This window comes from Meles meles, chromosome 14 (assembly GCF_922984935.1).
Source record: "Meles meles chromosome 14, mMelMel3.1 paternal haplotype, whole genome shotgun sequence".
Taxonomy (NCBI): Eukaryota; Metazoa; Chordata; class Mammalia; order Carnivora; family Mustelidae; genus Meles; species Meles meles.
In genome coordinates, this window is record NC_060079.1 from 13,810,910 (window position 1) to 13,832,871 (window position 21,962).

Here is a 21,962-nt window from a genome sequence, read left to right on the forward strand (position 1 = left end):
TGATTTGAACTGATTTCATTATCAATTTCTTATACTTTTGTTTTGTAATTTGATATTTGAATTATAGAATAACTGACACATATTCATCACCATTTCGCAGGAGACACTAGTGGATGGGCGACTATATTTGGCACAGTCCATGGAAATGCTAATAATGTGGCATTAACACAGGAGTGCTGTAAGTGGTATTGATTCAAAGACTCAGTATCAGCTTTGTGAGCAACATGACTTGCGGTGCATGGATTTGTATGGGTAGTGTGATTAAATTCCCTTTCGAATTTCAATTTCAGTTCAATGTGTTTCACTGGTCAGCTGGTCTGTTGTCTGCTGTTGTCTGCCATAAGACGGAAGAGATGGAAGAAAACAGCATACTTTATTCATGCTCATTTGATGTATTAGCCTATGATTGCAAGAATATATAGATGTTCAATAATTATGACAAATAATAAAGATCTTTTTCCCTTTACTGAAGAAAGTGTTTCAATAAAGATATTGAGCACCAACTACTTTCCAGCCCCTATGTTAAGGACTGAGTGTACAATGATAAATAAGATGTGGCTGCAACTCACAAATAGTTCACATTGTAGCAAGAAAGACAAATCCTCATGGAAGCAGGGAAAGTACAACATAGTGCTAACCTGGAGGAGGGATGCTTGCACAAGGGAATGTGAAAGCCCATTGGAAGAAATGAAGGCTGTGTTAGGGGTGGGGAAAGATCCACAGAGAAGATGACATCGAGATGGACGTAGAAGTCCCTGAATGAAGGAATGGGTAGAGGTAAAAGGGCAAGCCGGGAAGCAAGATCTGCAAAACACTGGGGTAGGAAGGAGTAAAAGATCACGATGTCTTTTCCAGTGGTTCTGAGTGCATGGGGCAGAGGAGCTGGAGCTAAACCTAGAAGATGAGGCCAGCCCATAAAAGATTTTGGGTGCACACTTTAGACATTGGCCTCCACCCTGTAGATAAAATCATCTTTGTACATACCTATGTTACATACATGTGTATAATGTATATACAGGCATAATTATGAAGGTGCATGTACAATTATGTATGTATATTATTATGTATATATAATGCACCTATATTAAACACTATATTAATACTATATTATACACTTCGTAACAACCAGTTTATAATCACCACTTACTATATGCTTTAATATACATCACATGAAGATCAAATATAAAAATGATAAATTAAAAGTTTAAAAATAAAAAAAGAATAAATAAAACTCAGATTTATCTCATCAAAAAAAATAAATAAATAAAAAATAAAAATAAAAATAAGTATAACTGGAAGTTCTAGTATTTCCTTCCTGAACCACAGTAGGTCACTTCGTATGCATCCCATTGTGCAGATCACTGCTGTACACAATTTTGGGCAACCACCAAAATTGTGGGCTTATTTGCTTTTAATGAGTAGGAAGAAGCACATGATAAGTGGTGTGTGTGAGACTGATTCTTCCACCAGAATTATAGAGAATGGACTAGAACAGCAGTCCTCAGCCCTGGGCAACTTTTGCCCCCAGAGAACATTTGACAATTGTCTGGAGACATTTCGGTTGTCACAGCTAGGTGTTTGCTCGTGGCATCTAGTGTGTAGAGGACAAGGATGCTGTTGGAACATCCTCTCATGGACGGACAGCCCCTCACAATGGAGAACGAGCTTCCCCAAATGTCAACCCTGCCAAGGCTGAGGAGAAAGTATGGGGAAAGAGATACTCATCATTATCTTTCCTGTAATACTTCAGACTAATACTCAGAATCTGAGCCCAGAAAATGTCAGTAAGAAAAGTGAGATAGAGAGAGATGCAGGACACATTTATAAAGAAGAATCCAGAGTCTATGGGTATCACTGACTTGCAGGTGAGGGATCGATTCTCACATTGCTGGTTCAGACAATAGGCCCAGCTTGACTACATCCAATTCTTTTATTGGGAAATAAGAGTTTCAAACCCTAGGTTTTCCATCTAATAATAACCACTATTTTTAATGTCAATAAACATTGAAGTAAACATTCTCAACTTAGCTTTAAGAAGTTGAGCTAATGAGCATAAACTTATAAACAACATAGAATACTTTCCAGAATTTTATACACTAGAATGCATCTTTTGAATTAAGCAGGTACTCAATAAAAGTTTGTTGAATTTACCAAAATTCAGTTTTTTAATTGATTTTTAAAAGTTTGGATAAAATTGATTTAAGGGAAGCAGAGCAATTAGAAAGTACTTATAAAGATTTAAATAAATAATAGTAAATATAAAAATTGGAAAATAATCCTCATTTTCTTAGCTCCCATTAAAACAGTTACTCAGGATCAGAGGCAAACTCAAGTGCTCCATAAATATCGCTCCTCTCTCTCTCTCTCTCTCTTTCTCTCTCACACACACACACACACACACACACACACACAGTGATTGTCCTATGGGACAACTTGGCCTGGTTTCTCCTTAGATTTCTCACTCCTTTATATGACATTATCTTAATAGCTATGTAAGCTTCTGCACAGTAAATTCTGAAGTTTTTTTTTTCTTCAGAATGTTTCAGATAGATGGATCTTTGGTTCTCTCAGCTTTATAGCTTCTCTACAATTTTTGTCTTCCACTATATCTTTATAGGAATGAAAAACAAAGAGCCGCAATAAGAGGGGATCTAACTTGGTCGATTTTCATAAGGCACAATGGAGGCTCTCACAGAAACTGCATCTCTTTTCTCCCAGCTCCAGAAGTTTGAAAGGGGAAAAAGAATGGAATTTAATTTTAATCAACAAGCATTTGTTGAGCAACCTCTTTGTGTCATTCAATTCAATTAAACTGACTCAATTATACCCATTACAGATTTACTCCATCATACTAATGTTTTTCATCAAGGAGAACTTAATCTTGCTTCACTATACACTTTTTTTGCCATTTAAACCTTTCTGTGGTTTCTTTCTAATCACTTGTTAAGTGCCTCTGAAATGACCACTGGAAGCTAGAACTGAGATGAAACATCACATTAGTCTGTATTTGACTAGGTGAGAATTCTTATTTGCTTTTATTATGGGCCCAAATTTGGGCCCTGAAGGTGTAAATGTTATACATTCAATGAAGAGAGAACAATGTCATTTATTAGAGATAAGGTCATAATTAAAGAAAAGTATTTTTTTCCCCAGTGAAATACTACTCTTTTGCCCCCTAGTTCTAAATCAGTATCCACAACCCTGTGACTGCAAAGGAACTGAACTGGAATGTGTAAATGTCGGCTTAAAGTCCGTGCCAAGGATTTCCAACAATATGACATTACTGTGAGTAGAATTCACGACTTGCTGATATTTGCCTGTAAAGTCATATGGAAACCATGTAGTCTAATCTAACCTCCCCTTGTTCTGTTTTATGTTACTTGTATACTAGCAAAATAATAGAGGCTCCCTTTAAACCACCAGCCATCAGAGAATTCCTCACGCTTCTTCTCCAGAGAAAACAGGTTTTAAACAGTGTTAGATTGCCTGGATATCATTTAGCTCACAAATGTCTGTGGTCTGGAGTGTTTATTTCAGTTACTTTCTGATCTCTTGTTTTTACCAAAATATCAGTACTGTACAACTAAAGATGGAAATAAAAAAGAAAACCACTAGCTCATTTTCTCTTGTTTTAAATAGTGGTAACTGTCCAAGTTTGCAAAGATATAAAAGGTCCACGAAGCTAGCTGTGTTATCACTGTGCAAGTTTTCCTGTACTTTGCAAAAATGTTCTGAGAACCTCAGAATTTACAGTCATGTTATAATTTGAGCGAGCATGATTTGGTTAGGATTATCTGTTTTTGTTGTTGTTGTTGTTGGTAGTGGTGGTGGTGGTGGCTTTGTTTGTTGTATTTTGTTAAATTACCCAGAGTGTAAAGATGTTAAATCACAATGGACATTCTAGTCTATGATACTAACTGGCCAGACTTGTCAAATGTTTGCAAACTGCTTTAATTTTGCTTTATGGACTTCTCGTTCTCATATGAGGAAGTTTTCAGTTACTACAGTCATTTTCAGATGTGTGTTAAGTAGCATGGAATATCATTAAATATCCTGTTTTCAAGCATGCACTTTCTAGGGATAACTTTGGTTGGCCATTAAACCCGTAATGAAGTCTGCTTTAACTGTTATTTTAGGTCTCTTAAGAAAAACAAAATTCACAGTCTTCCAGATAAAGTTTTCATCAAATACACAGAACTTAAACAGATGTAAGTAGCTATTAATAGTGTTTTTATGAAGAAATCCTTATGATGTTTTATTTAAGATGCCTTTTATTTTTAAAATGAAATATAAACTTGATAACCTTTATCAGGAAATTTATTTTTCCAAATGTAATTAAGATTAGTAAATTAAGCTTTGAAAACTAGCATATTATCTTTCCTTTTCATAATTTAAAGTAGCTGAATTGATTTTATTTAAACTATTTTTAGAAAATTAAATTGGAGTTAAGATCAGGCATCTCAACAATAAAACACATAGTGCCATATGAATTTCCAAGATCATTTGGAAAATGACATTGTAGATTCAGAGGCACTTGATGCACTTTTTAATTTAAAGAGGAATGTTAGTATAGACCAGAATGTTCAGATCATTTAGAATACATAATGAAAGAATATAGCCTATCTCCCAGGATAATATGAACAAAACACAATCTTAGTGAAATCAGTGATATTAGCATATCTGAGGAAAGAAAATGTTAATAAATACAGCAGAGTCAGCAATGAAGAAATGGTAGTCAGCGAGAAACAAAGTATCAAGATGCCATATTCCAAGAAAGAAAACCAGGATCTGGGAGACATACTCCCTAGAGAAGTCTATTCTGGAGGACAGGGATGGATTGTCAATTTCCACCATAACTAGCATGAACTATCTTTTGATGGAGATTACCTTTGCTTTGATTTGTGCTCACCAAGTGACGTTATGATGACTGCATTAACTTCCCAAATTATTCATACTGAAGTATTTGGGCAGTTATCTTGGATAGCGTATAAGAACATTTCTTTTGGTGGAATTGGATACCTCCTATTTAAATAAAGAAATTGAGAATATTCAAACGCTTATGAGTTTAGTTACTGTATGTCAGTTCCTCTGAGCCCAGTCAGTCTGGGGTAATGAAGAGATCAAGTTTCTATACTTGCTAAGATGATCGTTAGACTAGATTTAAAAATTAACAAGGTAGGGGCACCTGGGTGGCTCAGTGGGTTAAGCCACTGCCTTCAGTTCAGGTCATGATCTCAGGGTCCTGGGATCGAGTCCCACATTGGGCTCTCTGCTCAGTGGGGAGCCTGCTTCCCCATCCCCTCTGCCTGCCTCTCTGCATACTTGTGATCTCTCTTTTTGTCAAATAAATAAATAAATTTTTTTAAAAAATTAACAAGGTAATGTTGTAAGGCCCCTTGGCAGTACAATCATATTGTTTTATCCTTCAGCATAGAAAGTTTCTAGAAATGTGAAATATGTTAAAAAGAATAAAAATAATCTGATCTTTGGATGATACTGGACAGACATATTTGGTTTAAAATGCCATCAACAATTCTTTTTTTTTAAGATTTTATTTGTTTATTTGACAGACAGAAATCACAAGCAGGCAGAGAGGTAGGCGGGGGTGGGGGCGAGCAGGCTCCCCACTGAGCAGAGAGCCCGATACGGGGCTCGATCCCAGGACCCTGAGATCATGACCTGAGCCAAAGGCAGAGGCTTTAACCCACTGAGCCACCCAGGCGCCCCTGCCATCCACAATTCTATGCTGTTCGTGAATTTAGGTACAGATGTTCTCATATAGGAAAAGAAGTCACTGAAGGAAGTCCATGAATGAGGTAGAATCTTATATGAACAGAGATAATCATGCCTGCGTTTGATTACAGCCTTTGTAAATATCATCTCACATCTCTATAAATACCATCCTGGAGCATGTGGTCATGTTGACATTGTCACCATGGAGTAGCTGTGCACGTTCTCTGGGTTTCCAGATTCCTCCAGAGAGGAAATCCCAACTATACTGCTGCTAATCTTACTGGAAATCCTCAGAATCACATGTTCATTCTATGAATCAATATTGTGTTTGCAACTGCCTGGATAATGCTCAAGGGAGGAAAAATAAAAATAGCACTAGCAGAAAGGAAGGGGGGAAAGGCTCATGTTGTAGAGTGCCTTTTTCAATTCTATGATCTAGAGTCATAGAAAGTTTATGAATTTTTAATTAAATCTTGTTATTCATGAGGCAACTAACGTCTGCAGGGGTTAAATGATTTAACTAAGATCTACAACTAGGGGGCGCCTGGGTGGCTCAGTGGGTTAAGCCTCTGCCTTAGGCTCAGGTCAGGATCCCAATCCAGCCCGCATCAGGCTCTCTGCTCAGCAGGGAGCCTGCTTCCTCCTCTCTCTCTCTCCGCCTGCCTCTCTGCCTACTTGTGATCTGTCTGTCAAATAAATAAATAAAATCTTTTTTTAAAAAAATCTACAACTAGTAAGCGGAAGAGCCAGAATTAGAGCCCCTATCTTCTGATGCCCGATGCAGTGTTGATTTTGTAATAACCAGAAACTAGAGATGGAAAAAAATCATTCTAGCAACAGATTGAATGTTCTATTAATACATACTGTCCTACCCCATGCAGAACTCCCTTCTCTACATTTGCCCTCTTATTAGGGACAAATTGACTTCTGGGAAGGCAGAGTCATTACCAGAGGATCAAGCAAAAGAGTTAAATTTCAACTACTCAGACCAAGTCCTTTTGTGGACCACTGATCTATGTCAACACTTATCTCTCGTAGTATAAGCTAGCCCACTTAAGGGAAGACTATGGAATCACTCCTTTTGATAATTCAGGCCCCAGTTTCTCCCAGTAAAATAAAATAGGGATAACCTTCATTGCCCAGATCAGCTGGAAAATTCTCCAAGTAAATATTAACTTCTACTTTGCGTGAGAAAGCCTAGGGGCCACATCACCACCCAACAATGCAAGCTGCTAGTTGATGCTTTCTAGGCAGGTTGATTCTCCTGGAGACTGAGAGAAAAGAGATCAGGAGACCATCATCAATAAATATTCACTATCTATTACAGGCAAAGTACGGCACAATTCTTTGTATTTACATAGCACTTTTTAAAGTTTACAAAGAAGCCGGCATTCATAATTCTCATTTGGACTTTGATCCCCAAAATCTGTGAGGTCGAGGCAGACATCATGAGATCCTTTTAGGAATGAGGATAGCTACTCTGGAGAAGAGGGGTTTTTTGCCCAAAGGCAGCCAGCTGACAAGTATTAGAGTGTGGCCTCAAAGCCAGACCTCTGACTGTGATCCTTCGGAAGCTTAGCTGCATGGTCCTGTCTCAGAATATTGTTACTGTTGACGAAAACATCCATTAACCAAACTTTGATTTGAAAATAACTCAAGTTCTTCATAAGCATTACCCGAATATCACAAAGTAGCTCATGTGTTCATGAGTATCTCCAGACCCTTTTCTCCTCCTTCTCCAGCCCCTCGCCGCAGACACATCCTTCCCCTCCAGTCTTACTCTCCTTTTCTCCTTCCCCATTCTGCATTACAATAACCCAAATAACCTGTGTCATAAAGCCCAAACCTTGCCCAAAAGAAGGTGTCCGGAGAATGGACAACCCCCAGAACCCTTGGTGGCATTCAACAGCAGGGTAAATGCTAACAAAACCACATGTTCATTCAGTCTTTCAATGAATATTTCTTGTCGATATTTCAAGCTGGCTGTTATTACCCTGCACATTCCACAAGTCTCTTCAAGCAGAATTCTCCCCCAAAAGGACCTGGTTTCATATCTAATCATCATTCTGGTCACACTAATCTCTATATGTTCACCTACATTTGTCTTACATGTAGTATCTAGAATAAATGCAATATTTTCACTGTGACATAAACCAGAGCAGGAAAGGAGAAAGCTAACAACACTTCCTTCCTAAACTCTATATGCCCTAAGCTTACATTTGCTTTTTGGTAGCTACTTCATTCCCTTAACTCCTAGCAATCGTGCCTCTAAACTTCCCAATCCCGTGCCACATTTGTTTCTGCTCAGGGATGGCTACTCCATCCTGCATTCGTGCACTCGGCATTTGAGAGCTAGTGGTGGGCCCATAAATTTATCTCTATGCAGTTTCATGCTGTTAGAGTCAGCCTTTCTTATCAGACTGTGAAGAACTTTTTGGAAAACCCAATATATTCGCTGTTCTTCCTAGCATTCTGTCATCTGAAAATTAGATGAGCCACCTTTCCCAAATCGTGCAGTAAAATATTGAAGAGGACAGTGCCGAATACTGTTTCCTGAGCCCTCTATCATCGTCCTTCAGATAATGTATATTGTTCTTTATCTTGTCCGGAAAACCATCATAAAGCCATTTGATCAATGCCTGGTAGACCTATAAGCAATGTCAGCCACATAGTTGTTTGAATTTAGGACTGAACAGTTTTTCAAAGAAAAAAAATCAAGTTGATCCAATATGCCCTGATTTTCATGTAGTCCCCTGTTTACTTTCTCTCTGAGGCATTCACAGGCAGTGTCCTACTAAATAGTCTGTTCTGTGATCTTGCCTACAGCCAACATCATGCTCATCATTTATGCACTGGGATAAATCCTAAGAGATCACTGATCTAACTTTGAGGGAGTCTGTGGTCTAGAAAGCTCTAAATATTCAGTGGATAGAGGTCAATTAGGCATCCAGAAAAAATAAATTTAGCAATCAAAATGAAATTTTAATTGCCAGATGAATAAATGTTGTTCAACTTATCTGAACGCTTTTACTGTTGATCAGATTACTCGTTTTAATAACTTTTTAAAATATCAAGACTTTCTAAGTTTGGGGGGAGAACATTTAAGATGATCTTTCAGAGAAATAAAATATAATTTATAACATTGACTGTAATGCTCTATCACCACTACCATGGAAACCAAGAGCAGTTCTCCTCCCTATTGTAACATAAACCTTATATAAATTAGAAATTCCTTCTTAGACATGGTTCTAGTTCAAGGCAATCATTGGCAACAAAATGTAGCTCAAGGAGTCTGCCTGGTTCATGAATACAAAATGTTGCATTAAAAAATAGCCTATAAACATGCATGTCATTAAAGCATTTATTTGCTTTAGTTTCAGGTACATAAATTCCTGGCGTTTCTGCTTGAAAAGTCCTGACAGCTGAAACAGCAGGAATTCATGAACCAGTAAGTTATTCTTAGAAAAGCCATTCAATGTAAAGTATATTAAGTGGGCTCATATCTCAGCTCTGAATAAAAAGTGGACACCACTTGCCAAATTGTCATGTTTCCAAATTTTCCTTCATACTCACTAAGCTTCTATTCTGCAAAGAAGAAAGGGGATAGCACAGGATCAAGTTAAAATTCACTAGCCTAAGTCTGAGACAGGGGACTTGGGACTCTGGTTGTCTGTGGGGAGCCAGCAAGCTGAAACCAAACCAGAAGACTAGAGGCTCTTCATTATTTAAGGAGTTGGACTCTTAACTCATGTCAGGGAAGGCAGAGAGGCTGTACATGTCCAGTGAGTCATGCAGATCGAAAGCACAAAGTCAAATGCACAATTTATGACTGCCCATCTATTCAAGATTGAGAGCATGTAGGTAAAATGTGCATTCCACTTTTGAATTCATTATCTTGAATAAAATATAAATTGTACTAGTTAGGTGGTAAATCTTATCTTTAAGAGAAACTTCAATATACCTATATTATAACATTATATTCTTTTTCTATTCTTGTTTACTATTGTAACATAATTCATTATATTAATTTTCATTACATCACTCAGGGGCTGTGAAATGCTGAAACAGATATTGATCTGTATGGATTCATTCTATTCATAGCAGAACTTTAAAACCAAAAGCACAACTTATTCTGCAATGGGAAGCATCTCTTCACAGACATGGTGCAGGGGGAGAAGGGTTGGAAGGTCATGAGGTCTCCATGGGTTTCAAGTTTACTTTGTGGGATTGAAATTGATGTTTTGTGTATCTATGGATGTAATGCCTGTGCTCTGTAGTACCAACATTTTCCACTTGGTGGTACACAGAGAAAATGACAGTATTTAATCCTTAGGGTAATAGATGGGTTAGCTGATAACTGGGAACTGCATCTCCGCTTTACCTAGCTACCTGAACATCTGAGAGCTTCAGTATCCTGACACACCTATAATCCCTTCATGACTCAAAGGCTGGGAAGCTTAGCTAGGGAAAGAATGGTTACAGTGTAACAAAATTCAGAGTACAGTCAGATGCTAAAGGAGCACATGTTCTATGAATAGTTTTGCCACGAAGTACCGTAAGGATCGAGAAAATGTTGTATAAGATTAAAGAATCAAATCAAATAAAAATAAGAGATAGGGGAGCCATTCAAAAGACGATGTAGTCATTAGTTACTATTATTAGTGGACATTCCCTGCTCCTAAATACCTTTAGAAAATATGAATGCAAGATTAACCTCCCATTGTATAATGAACACAGGATATGGAAATTATGTACTTATATACTCCCAACAGTGCTATTATTGAATAATATTATATTGCTAAATTGCTTCAGGGGTTAAGTAAATCATGACCCTGTGAGCTGAAGTTGATGTATTAGCTCCGGTTCAACTACTCACACCATTCGTGACCTTGAGCACTTAATTTCCTTTGTGCTTCTCATTCTGCATCTCAAAATAGAAAAGAATAAGACTTACCCTCTCCTTTTCCCATGGGAATAGAATGAAGAGAAATGAGAAATTAAAGTTAGAACCCTGTCCTGAAAAAAAAACTCAATAGTGAGACTGGCTGGTCTCACATGGGGCGTATCTCTCTTAAGTCAGAATAAGAAAAGTGTGAAACAAAACCACTTCGCCCCTCAAACTCATCAAAGGTGAGCTCAGCAGTGCAAACCAGAGATGCCAGAAATCTCACCGCATGGGTGCTAGCGGGACAGAAGAATTAGCTAGTTCACAGCCGTCTCTCATGGGCAACACCTCTATTGCCCAACATAAAAGCAGGACTTGGGACTTTATAAGCCAGTTTCACAAACTGTTTTTAGATGAAGAAAGTGCAGACCACATTCAACAACTTGATAAAAAGCCTAAACCATAATCACATGACTCTTCTATCTTATTCCGACCAGATTTCTTCAGCATAATTGTATTACACACATATCCAGGAAAGCATTTTTTGGATTACATAACCTGCAAATATTGTAAGTAACTTCTTTATAATTATGAGTACGATTTCCAGTAAAGGTTAGAAAGGTAGAATGGTCATTTTTGAAGACTTGACTTGTCTATAGTGAAGTGGGAGGAACTGTTATCACAAAGTACTTAGATTAATTATTATGCTAAAAGACTTATTAAAAGATTCCTAGTTTTACCAGCTATAAAAGCTCTCCTTAATCTTGTCTTCTCAAGTTTGGGTCATTTCCACAATATTTTAGCATTTTATTTTTTCTAACCCTCGCTAACTTACCTATGTTTTCTTAAAATACTAGTCTACTAAGGATGGAACCAAAAAGGACAAAAGCAAAAATAACCTACTCTTATACTCTTAACAAAATACAATATTCCAACCCATTACTTTTGGCCATTTTGCTGGTCCTGGCCCCAGGGTCGCACACATTAGGCTTGTTATCTGTATCTCCCAGTTGTTCCTTGATTTCTCCCCCTCTTCTTATCCAGTTGGGTGCTTTCAGAAACAGATGTCCATACTCCATAATCATCAGCAGCAGCTCATATTCTAATTATATGTGACGAAAATGGAGTATTGAGTTTGCTTAATTGACTTGCTCATGCTATTTATAGGTATCTCAGCCACAACTGCATTACAACTCTCAGACCCGGCGTATTCAAAGACTTGCATCAGCTAACTTGGCTGTAAGTATTCCAGCTTTTCCTTCCCCAACAAAAGATCAGTCTTGATGGTATACATCAATGCTTATAGTTTCCATCTATTTATGTATCTTGTTTATTATACTCATTTTTTGGTCACGTAATCTGGAGCATTTTACCTAAGCAACTCAGATCGTTAAGGTCCAAGTTAAGGAGTTTTTTGATTTCCAGAACATCCATAGAAAAGTCTGAAAATACAGTAAGTTGTGGTGTTTCATTACTTTCCAGGCTAAGCCACCAGCTCCATACTGAGGAGTCCCACATCAGATGTTTGTGTTTTCGTGAGAAAAATGAACATGAGGCAGTTAGAAGGCTCTATGTGTCAGTTTGCCCATTTTCTGTAGGTTGGTCTGGCCTAGTAGAAAAGCCAGAACTTCAATTTCATCCAAATCCTGTGTATGACACGGTCCTAGGCTTAACGTTCCAGGCAACTTTCTTAATCTTCAGAAACTGTTTTTTTTTTTTTCTCATCTGCAAACTATAATCACAGTTCCTTTCTAAAAACAATGTTTTGAGGATTAAATCACAGGACATATATAAATGGCTACATGGAGAGCTCTTGGCATATACTAGGTGCCCAATGTCACTCCCTTCTCCAAATTTTACCCTCAAGGACACCTGAGAGTAAGAGGAAATGGTACCTGGCTTCAAAGGCACAAGAGAAAAGAAGGCATATTTCCCTTTAGTCTATTTCTTTCTAGGAAAAATACCATATATGGTTAGAAATGGTGATTTGAATATATGAATATTTCCACTCATTCACCCTCAAAGCTCCTAATGAGTTTGTTTGTACAGACCTTATTAAATGCATCATTTAAACCCCATGAAACCAAAGAACCATTTGGGATTTCCTAAGAATTTTTTTTTCTCACTCACTCTTCACTCAGTCAATCAGTAGGCCAAAGCTTTCACCGAGCCTGTATTCAGCCGATTAATAATTCAGCTTGTGCTGGACCCAAGTATCCAAAGGTGAAGGGTGTGACTCGGGTCTTGAATTCCAGGGGGAGGTAGATGCAGGCAGAGAAAACAGTCAGGACAGAGCTCATAAAACTGGGATGAAGGGTGGTGGGAATTTGGAGGAAAGACCCAGGATGAAGGAGGGGCTTTCAAGGAAGAGGATAGGGGCCAAGTATGGACGGGCAGGTAGGAGGAGAGCAGGTGTTGGGGGAGACAGGATTGTCATCCGCCTTTTCTTGTTTCCTGGTTTTATTTCACAAATGTCTCTAACATTGGAAATGTTTGTGATATGTTTTCTCAGAATTCTAGATGACAATCCAATAACCAGAATTTCACAGAAGTTGTTTACTGGATTAAAGTCCTTGTTTTTCTTGTAAGTGTTCATTTACCCTTCAATACATCTGTCTATAAACAGCGGTGACATCTAACACTAGCTTTCAAAAAGAGCTTTAAAAAAACTCAAGCCTGCTAACATTTTCATTAGTCAAAACCTTTCCCGTGTGTCTAACCACAGTTACTGTTGCAGTTTCCTGGCCATGGCTCATGGTTTATTTTAAGCTTACTGGTTGATTGCTTTTTGATCTCCTTTAATTTCCTTTAATCCTAGGGCATGTTTGGCCTGCAGTGGTTAACCAAAGATAGTATTCATTTTTATCCCCTGACTACATTTAAATCTATCAGAATCTCCTGGGAGTTCAGCTCTGACTGCATTTTTAACAGAGGGAAAAGTGCCTTTGCCCAGCGAGAGTCACTAAAAATTCCAAAATCTTTGTCCCACCAAAAGAGCTATTGTCATAATTACATTCTCACTGTTTATTAATACACTGGAATGATTGATCAGCGGGGGATTATTATATTCCTTTATAGTTGATCATATAGCATCATTATTTTTCCATTTGCCAAAAGGAACCACAATATCATAAATTAATCGTGCAGCTTAACATGCTGATGGGTTGTTTTCTTTCCCCCAGTGCCCCCTGCTATCACTTCTTAGATTTAATGCAGTTTGCAATGTGGCCTTTTAATACTGTATGTGATTGATGTTTCCCTTAAGAAAAAATTCTGGATGTAGGATGCTAGAAATGATTGCAAATTAAAAGTTTACAAGGAAAATTACCATGAACTTCAAAATTATTACTCAATATATACTTTAGTTTCATCTCATAAAATTAAACTGTCCAATGTTTATTCCCAGGTTATATATCATACTTTTGTACTCATAGCTTCTTTGACATCTGCTTCTTTTTCCACACATTTCTAGACACCATTTTGAAGAGGTAGTTATGTGTTTATTCTTTATCCGGGTGTGTTGATTTTAGCATGCAAGTTTCCAAATTGTGGAAATAATAAAAATGTTGTTCTTAAAGTGGCATATCATCTTGCTTCTAATTAACATCTTCTTTGTGTAAAGGTCTATGGTTAATAACTACTTAGAAGCCCTTCCCAAACAGATGTGTGCCCAAATGCCTCAGCTCAACTGGATGTAAGTATGCATTTAGGAGCTAATTTCTTCTTCATCCAGATTAAGGAAACTAGACCTGAAGTTTATTCATGATCCCATAAAAAGCCCATTGGTGATCTTCTTTCCAAAACCCAAAACCGGTTATGTTATTTCCTGGTTTAAATATCTTTTGAAAATTCCAGTGGGTGTACAAGTCAAATTCAGACGTAGCACTTGAGCACCCAAGTTTATTTTCTGTCCCTTGCTCCATTTTCTGTCTCTTGCTCCATCTAGTCCACCATCCTCCTCCTCCTCCTCCTCATGTGCCTTCCTTCCAGATGCACCAAAGTGCTAGTCAATTCCCTGAGCACATATTATTCCTTCAATTCTGAAAGTCTTGCTCCTTTATTCTTTGGTTAACTCCAACATCACCTTCAAAGGTCAGCTTCAACATCCCCTCCAGGAGGCCATCCCTGACATCCCTGCTAATTTCATTGCCTGCCCCTCTGCCTCTTTCACACTATGGGCAGACGTCCACCATGCCAGTTGGTCCCTATACTGCATACCCATCTTGCTATCACTATCATAGAACCATTGGTTTACAGGTCTGTTCCCCACCATTCTGTAAACTCTATGAGGGCAGAAACCCACCTTGGGATTTATATCCCAGCATCTGTACAATGACCAGCACATAATAACTGCTCAACAAATCTTTGTGAAATGAATGTGCTAAACCACTTCCACTCCTTGTTAGCTTTGAACAAATGCTTGTTTAAAACATTTAGTTAGTTTACTTCATGGTTTCACTACCTCTACTCCCCATTCCCTGCCACCTTCATCTTCACAGTTTCCTGAGACAGGCAGTGCTGTCCCATGCAGTGATCTCTTGCCCTGTGAAATGCTGATTGTACTGTCCTCCAGAACTCTTCTCATTGTCACATTAGGGATGCAATAATTGTAAGATGATAACACTGTAGTACCTCAGCTTTTTATTCTTTCTGAGCTAGCCTTAGAACCACTTGTTACAACTATTAGGTGCCCTTGTGTTTATTTACTGACATACATACATATATTTCTTTATTGGTTTACTTACTTATTTATTAGTTATATACTTGTTATCAAAAAAATTTTAAAGCAATAGAGGTCTCATGTAAATGTGGCACTGCTGAAAGGGAAATAAAAGTATGAACAACACGAGAATAAAACGTGTTAAGAAAGAAAACACATGAGCACATCTGCACGATGAGAAGCAAACAGGAAAGAGTGACGGTAGCAGAAAAAGATCCGAGTCCAGACCTGCCCCCCAAAAGGGACATCAACAACCAAAAGTAGATCAGAAACCAGTGTCAAAACCCAGGGTTCTGGCATACTCATGGTCACTCGAGGCTCCCTCAAACACTAGGGAAAAATGGAGACACCCAGTAAAAATTTATCATTAGTAGCATTGTCTGATCACACACGGAAAAGGGCCTTTAAACAAAAAGGACAGAGAACTGAGAGGTCAGACCCATAAAAATCCAGTGAGACAGAAAAAAGTGTGACCTGGCCAGGCTTTTCCTCCTTCACTTGCCATCCGTAGGGCTATACCCTTAACTCCTTACTGTTATACTTGCAAAATGTAAAAACATTTATTCCCATTCCATTTAACAGTATTTGGACTTTAAAGAGAACACAGTGTTTATTATTTTAACCACAGTATTTTAAGGCTGAAAAAAAAATATCGAGTTCCTACAAGACCACCTGGATGGCTATAAAATAAAACTTAAAAGGGAAGGACAAAAGAATTTGTGATTTTAGTGTTAACTTGAGAAATGTTCAGAAGCAGCAAAATAGCTATTGTCATATACAGGGAAGATTATAGGAAGCAAACAATAAAAAGACGTTAAGAGACTTAGCAGGAAAGCTGCCTCTGTCTCCTTCTTTGGAACTGCTGGGAGAGGTCATTTCCGAGTGCTCCCAAGGGGGCTCCCTGATGGTGGGCTGTCTCGTCATAAGGGATCACTAGCAGGAGGCGCTAATTCCACCAGTGCTTCTCCAGTGTTAGCACACACCTCAGACAGTATGGGGACTAGTTAAGGCCTCAGGCCCTTTGCAACGATGTGGACGGAGTATCATGCTAAGTGAAATAAATCACTCAGAGGACAAATACCATATGATTTCACTCATAGGTAGAATTTAAGAAACAAAACAAATGAGCAAAGGAAAAAGAGAGAGAGAAGCCAAGAAACTGACTCTTAACTATTGAGAACAAACTGATGGGTACCAGAGAGGAACTGGGTTGGGGGATGGGGGAAATAGGTGATGGGGATGACGGAGGGCACTCATGATGAGCACGGAGGGTTGGATGGGTTGAATCACTAGATCTCACACCTGAAACTAGTATAATACTGTATGTGAACTATACTGGAATTAAAACAAAGACCCAGTCCTCAAGTAGGACTGGAATGGAGCCTGAGAGTCTGCATTTCTGAGGAGTTCCCAGGTGACGCTGGGGGCTGTCCCAGCCACCCTGAGGGTGACGCTGGGGGCTGTCCCAGCCACCCTGGGGCACCGCTACACTCAGCAGTAGCCTCTCAGAAGCATGGTAGAAAGATTGGTCATTTCATTTCTGGGTTTCGGCACCAAAACCAACCAAACAAAAAACAAAATAAAAGAAAGAGCATTCGCTTTCCATCATGCAGATGGATACATATCCTGACTCTGGTGTTCGGTATCTGGAAGATAAATTTGCCTGAGTTTCTCCTTTAGCAAACTAGAGACCAGAGTATCTGTGTGATGTCAGAGGAATGTGAGATTCTAAAGGCCTATGATGCCATGCTTTAGTGTCTAGGCTCTAGATACAGACAGATCTGGGTTAGAAGGTCAGTTCTACCATTTACCAGCTGTGTGACCAGAAATTAAGTGAATTCCCAAGAGCCTCATATTCCTCATATGTTAAATGGCGGGGGAAGGGGAGGATACTACCAACTTTCCAGGAGCGCTGTTATGCACTCAGAAGAGTACCTGACACCATAAAACTCTAATAAATGGTGGTTACTCCTATTATGGTGGCAATGTAATGCTAATTAATAGCATGGTATCTAGCACAGAGGGATACTCACGAAATGTTGGGCTTCCCTTTCCCTCAATTTTATTAAGTTCGAACATTAATTGGAAGGGGAAAAGAAGCATAATATTAATTATATTATTAACCCACAATGATTAGGAAGAAAACATAAAAATTGGAATGAGGTAAAATATAAAGTTCAGAACTGTTATATCAACAAAAAGTGCCTGTAGACATGTGATTTATGCAAAAACACTAAAACAATTTCTTCTCCATGCCTTTTAGGGATTTGGAAGGCAATGGGATAAAATATCTTACGAATTCCACTTTTCTGTCATGTAATTCACTCACAGTGCTGTAAGTATATAATGGAAATCAGTAAACCAGGGGGAAAGCCAATAGATTTGGAAGTCAAAAGAAAACACTGACAAGGAATTTAAAAGTCGTGTTTTGTTTACAGCCTCCGTCTGAAACTGCAGTCCTAGAAAATGTACACACAGATATATCGATTTTGATATAGCCTTCAATGTAGCTGCCCAGCATTTAGGTCTCCAGCTGATCTCCTTCTTGCTGAGGGCAATCATTATTTCCATGCATCCTCTCAGCTGAGCTGGCATCTAACCCTATGATCACCAAAGAAATGAGATAATGGGTGTGAAAATGGTTAGCTATACCACAGTTAGCTGTTACTGCCAGTGAACAATTATCCCTTGATGTCTCTTCTTTCTCTCTAAAGAAAAAATAATAATTTTATTCTTAAGGGAAGAATATCTAATGTATTCTGATTTCCCAAAGATTCTGATTGGTGATTCTGATTGCTGATTATGTTTTTTGAAGGGGGGGGGCGCTGTTACGCACGTGGATCGGCTATGGCACATTTGCACTGGTAAAAACACAAGAATTTCGCTTTGGATTGAATCATAGTTTCCACATGTAGTAAGCATGTTTGATGGTTGCACAGGTGGTTGGAAAAGAAAAATTGGAGTTTATTTTTTTGTAGTTGTCTAACCACTGTTTTTCAATGGACTAAGAGATTAGGTTATTGCCCGGCTATGTATTTATCAATCAGACTGCAGACTAGCATATTTAATGATTAAAGAGGGGCTATCCCACTGAAGAGATGCAAAGAGTTGATTCCTTTTCTCATAGATAATGAGAGAATACCCTGGTAAACCAAACAAATTCCATTGACACCTTCTATTTTATAACTCCATATGTAGCTTTTGAGTCACTGTCACATTCATGATCTCATTTGTTAACACGTCTGTAAAGCAGCTAGCGGCAGACACCTTCTTTTTACTGTATGTCTTGGAGAATTCCATTTCTAGACAAAGAAAATGTAAAATCAGTCTCTTCCCCACCACCACCCAATTTAAAATACATTTGTGGCCCCCAAAACTGCGATGGGGGTTGTTTAAGCTTTGTTCTTTCTGGCCTTTTCCTAAGGAATGTGCCTTATCCAAGGATCCTCTCAAAGTCTACTCTAATTAATTAACAAATTTGACATCTGCGTGTGCATATTGGGAAATGAACGTTTTCTGAATTAATCAGAATCCAAACAAAATGCAGCTTCATAGACCACCCTCAGCCCCTCAAATTACCTACAGCAGCATTTCCTAGAGAGAACACATGGATATCTTCGGTGAGACATTCTTGCCTTAAGTTCCACACCAGAACACGCCTTGCTTTGAGATTTCAAAGGCGGCCTTGTGGAATTACCCCCGGAGCAGTGGCATCTCCCGATGAGAACTGGTTCTTAACGGCAGACACGAACCAACAGTGCTGACTCTCACCATGTCTTTCAGGTTTCTGCCTAGAAATCAAATTGATTTTGTTCCAGAGAAGACATTTTCTTCATTAAAAAATTTAGGAGAACTGTAAGTAGCTTTGTCTACTAGGAAAATAGGATTGCTTCTTCCAAGATTATAAATTTAAGTGACTAGGGAAGCTGCTTTTTCACTAGTGGTAACCAAATCCTGAAGACTCCTGGATATTCAAAATCAATTAAGAAAATCAACATTATCCTAAAGTCAAAAGCAAATTAAAATCAAGTACTGGGCTTAATATGGATTTAGCTTACTCTAATTTCTCTCTCTGTTTTCTTGGGTGAGAGAGAGAGAGAGAGAGAGAGAGAGAGTGTGTGTGTGTGTGTGTGTGTGTGTGTGTGTGTTTTGAAGCAAATGAGTTTTCCAGAGCTCCTTAAACTCCAGGATCATTATCTCTAATGGCTGGAGTATAGTTAATTCTCAGTAACTATGCTTGCTTGCTAAATGAATGACTGACTGAAATCATATTAATCATGACCGAACAAAGGAACAAAGATGCTTATTATCCCTTGAGAAATTATGACTTTCAGAGCTGATGAAGCAAACACAAATGTCTAGAATGATCGGGTTTATTGAAAAATATTCAGAGAGCTCATGTAACTTTTTCTGCTCAAATATGTTTTGTAGAGCTAAAATTTTTAAAGCATCTGTCTTGCTATTAATTTGTTGCTACTCCCATAACTGTGTATCACTGGAAGTTAAAACTAAGTCTGTTACATTACAAAGGGCATGACTTGGATACAGAACTCCTCCTGATATGAAGTCTAAAAATGGAAATTAATTTCTTAATTAATCTCTCCCCCATTCTTTATATCTTGCTTCAAAATCCAGGAAGTACTGGGGAAAATAACTCAGGAAGAGTAATTTGAAAACTAATTCATGAATGATTAACTCAGATGAATTTATAAGTATCACAAACCAAATCCACGTATATTTACTAAGTGCCTAGTATGTGCAAGACACTGAATTAGAACTAAAAATATTGTCATGTTATGGCAAAAAGTGAAAGGCAGCTCCCTCAGAATTGCTCATTCAGGAGTGCACTCCTGATGAGACTTTAGAAGGTTGCTAGGGATTTGGGATATGGGGTAGAGCAGGCAAGCAGCTCAGGACACACACGAGCATGTGTAAGATAAAAACATATGGAAACAGTGGTATGGAGTCCACATTTTGAAAAATATTCTAATCCTCTTTTTATCCTATGCTTAGGCAGAGCCACACACATTCCCGCCCCCCCCAAAAAGAGCCTGATTAAGAGATATTAGCTTGTTTTTTAAAACGTCACCAATCATCTATTCCAATCCACTGCTCATCAGTAAGTGAAAGCAAGAAATTCAGAAGTTTACAGAGCTAACTTGAACAAGGCATTTTTACTTCCTGAATTTACAAAAATGTTAGATAATTTTACTACGCCTTCATGACAACAAACCCAGCTGGAGAGGAAAAGCACATTTAGGTGAGGCCACTAAAGTCCTTTCTTCCAAAAGGCTGCACTTTGTTTTTTCAACATAACACTTAGCAGGATGTTTTTTAGCCGCACAAGACATCATCATCTTTCTCTGCTGTTCTCTCTCTGACCCTTGCCTACCTGTGGCTTCCCTTAGGCTCTAGACCCAGGTGTCCTCTTCTCACCTGCAGCCCCAGATCAGAGCTCCCAGCTGGCAGGACATCTGCACTTGAATACCATGATAGCACCTGAAAAGTAATCTGTTACAATGGATTCTTAAATGACCCTTACCTCCTGCCAGCTTCTTTCCCTGAACTTACCATCATAGCGGTATGGCATCCTTCCTGGCAGCCAGGCTTGAAGCCTTTTCCTTTCCCTCCAAACCTCCTTACATTTCATGTCCTATCAGACGGTAAGACCCATGAGCCCCTTAAGCCCTCATCAGCTTTCATGTGGTCCAGGGCCAAAGCCTCCCGCCTGGTCTCCATTGTTTGATTCTCCGACTTTTCATGCTTCTGACAGAACCATCATCCCATAAACCAGAGCAAAGTATGCCGCTATCCTGCTTCATATTCTCACTCTTTTTTGCCAGCTTTCAATGTTAATGTTCAGAAGAATCACGAGGGATACTGGCTTTAAATGCATGTTACCGGGCTCCCTCCCAGAGATTCTGAGGTGATAGTTCTGGAGTGGACCCCAGGAATGCGCTCTTTTTATAAGCATCCTCCTTGGTTCTGATGCCTGGACTATGCTCTGGACTATCCAAGGAAGTTCTGCCTTGGAACGTATTCATGGCCCTTCTGTTTTGTCTCCATGCTCATTTCCAGACTCATTTCCTCTATATCTCCCCATGCTTTCCATCCTCCACCCATGCTGGACCATTTGCCAACTCCAGAAGTTGTCATTGAATTTCAAGTTTCTGTTTCACTGATCCTGCTTAATTCTCACCTAAAAAGCTGTTCTTCTTTCATACTACCTATGAAAATCATAAAGCTTTGTTCAAACAGTTCCTGACTTTCAACTCCTTCCTCTGTTTTTTATCAGTGCATCTATAATAGCACTTGCTTCATTCCTTCCTTGTTTTATAATCCAGTTGTTTATTCTAATTTTAAGATTCTTTAGAAAAAGACCTGAGTCTTAGTTATTTGTAACTTCCACATATCCATCAGCATTTCCAAAACATCAAAAATAGATGAGATCTTTTGCTTGAGTCATAAGCAATTTCATGTCTGTTTCACCTTGGAACACCTTTCCTTCAGGAGGATATTTTGGACTCTTGAAGAGTCCTGATTCCTTCTGACATGAGCAAATTCTTTTCTACATTCTACAGAAGCACTTCCCTGTGATTCTTCATAGATTGGACAGTCCTAATA

General features: G+C 38.6%; 1 protein-coding gene across 1 annotated transcript in view; it reads left to right on the forward strand.

Annotated features, from left to right (window-relative positions):
* RXFP2 (relaxin family peptide receptor 2) overlaps nt 1–21,962 on the forward strand; it is a gene marked incomplete at its 5' end in the record, with an annotated part of 56,316 nt that overhangs the window by 19,741 nt on the left and 14,613 nt on the right. The window contains 9 exons of the mRNA XM_045978539.1: nt 101–178; nt 3,180–3,285; nt 4,137–4,208; nt 11,116–11,187; nt 11,786–11,857; nt 13,131–13,202; nt 14,241–14,312; nt 17,602–17,673; nt 19,122–19,193. Coding sequence (XP_045834495.1) covers nt 101–178; nt 3,180–3,285; nt 4,137–4,208; nt 11,116–11,187; nt 11,786–11,857; nt 13,131–13,202; nt 14,241–14,312; nt 17,602–17,673; nt 19,122–19,193 — 688 coding nt within the window. The remainder of the gene's footprint in view (nt 1–100; nt 179–3,179; nt 3,286–4,136; nt 4,209–11,115; nt 11,188–11,785; nt 11,858–13,130; nt 13,203–14,240; nt 14,313–17,601; nt 17,674–19,121; nt 19,194–21,962) is intronic.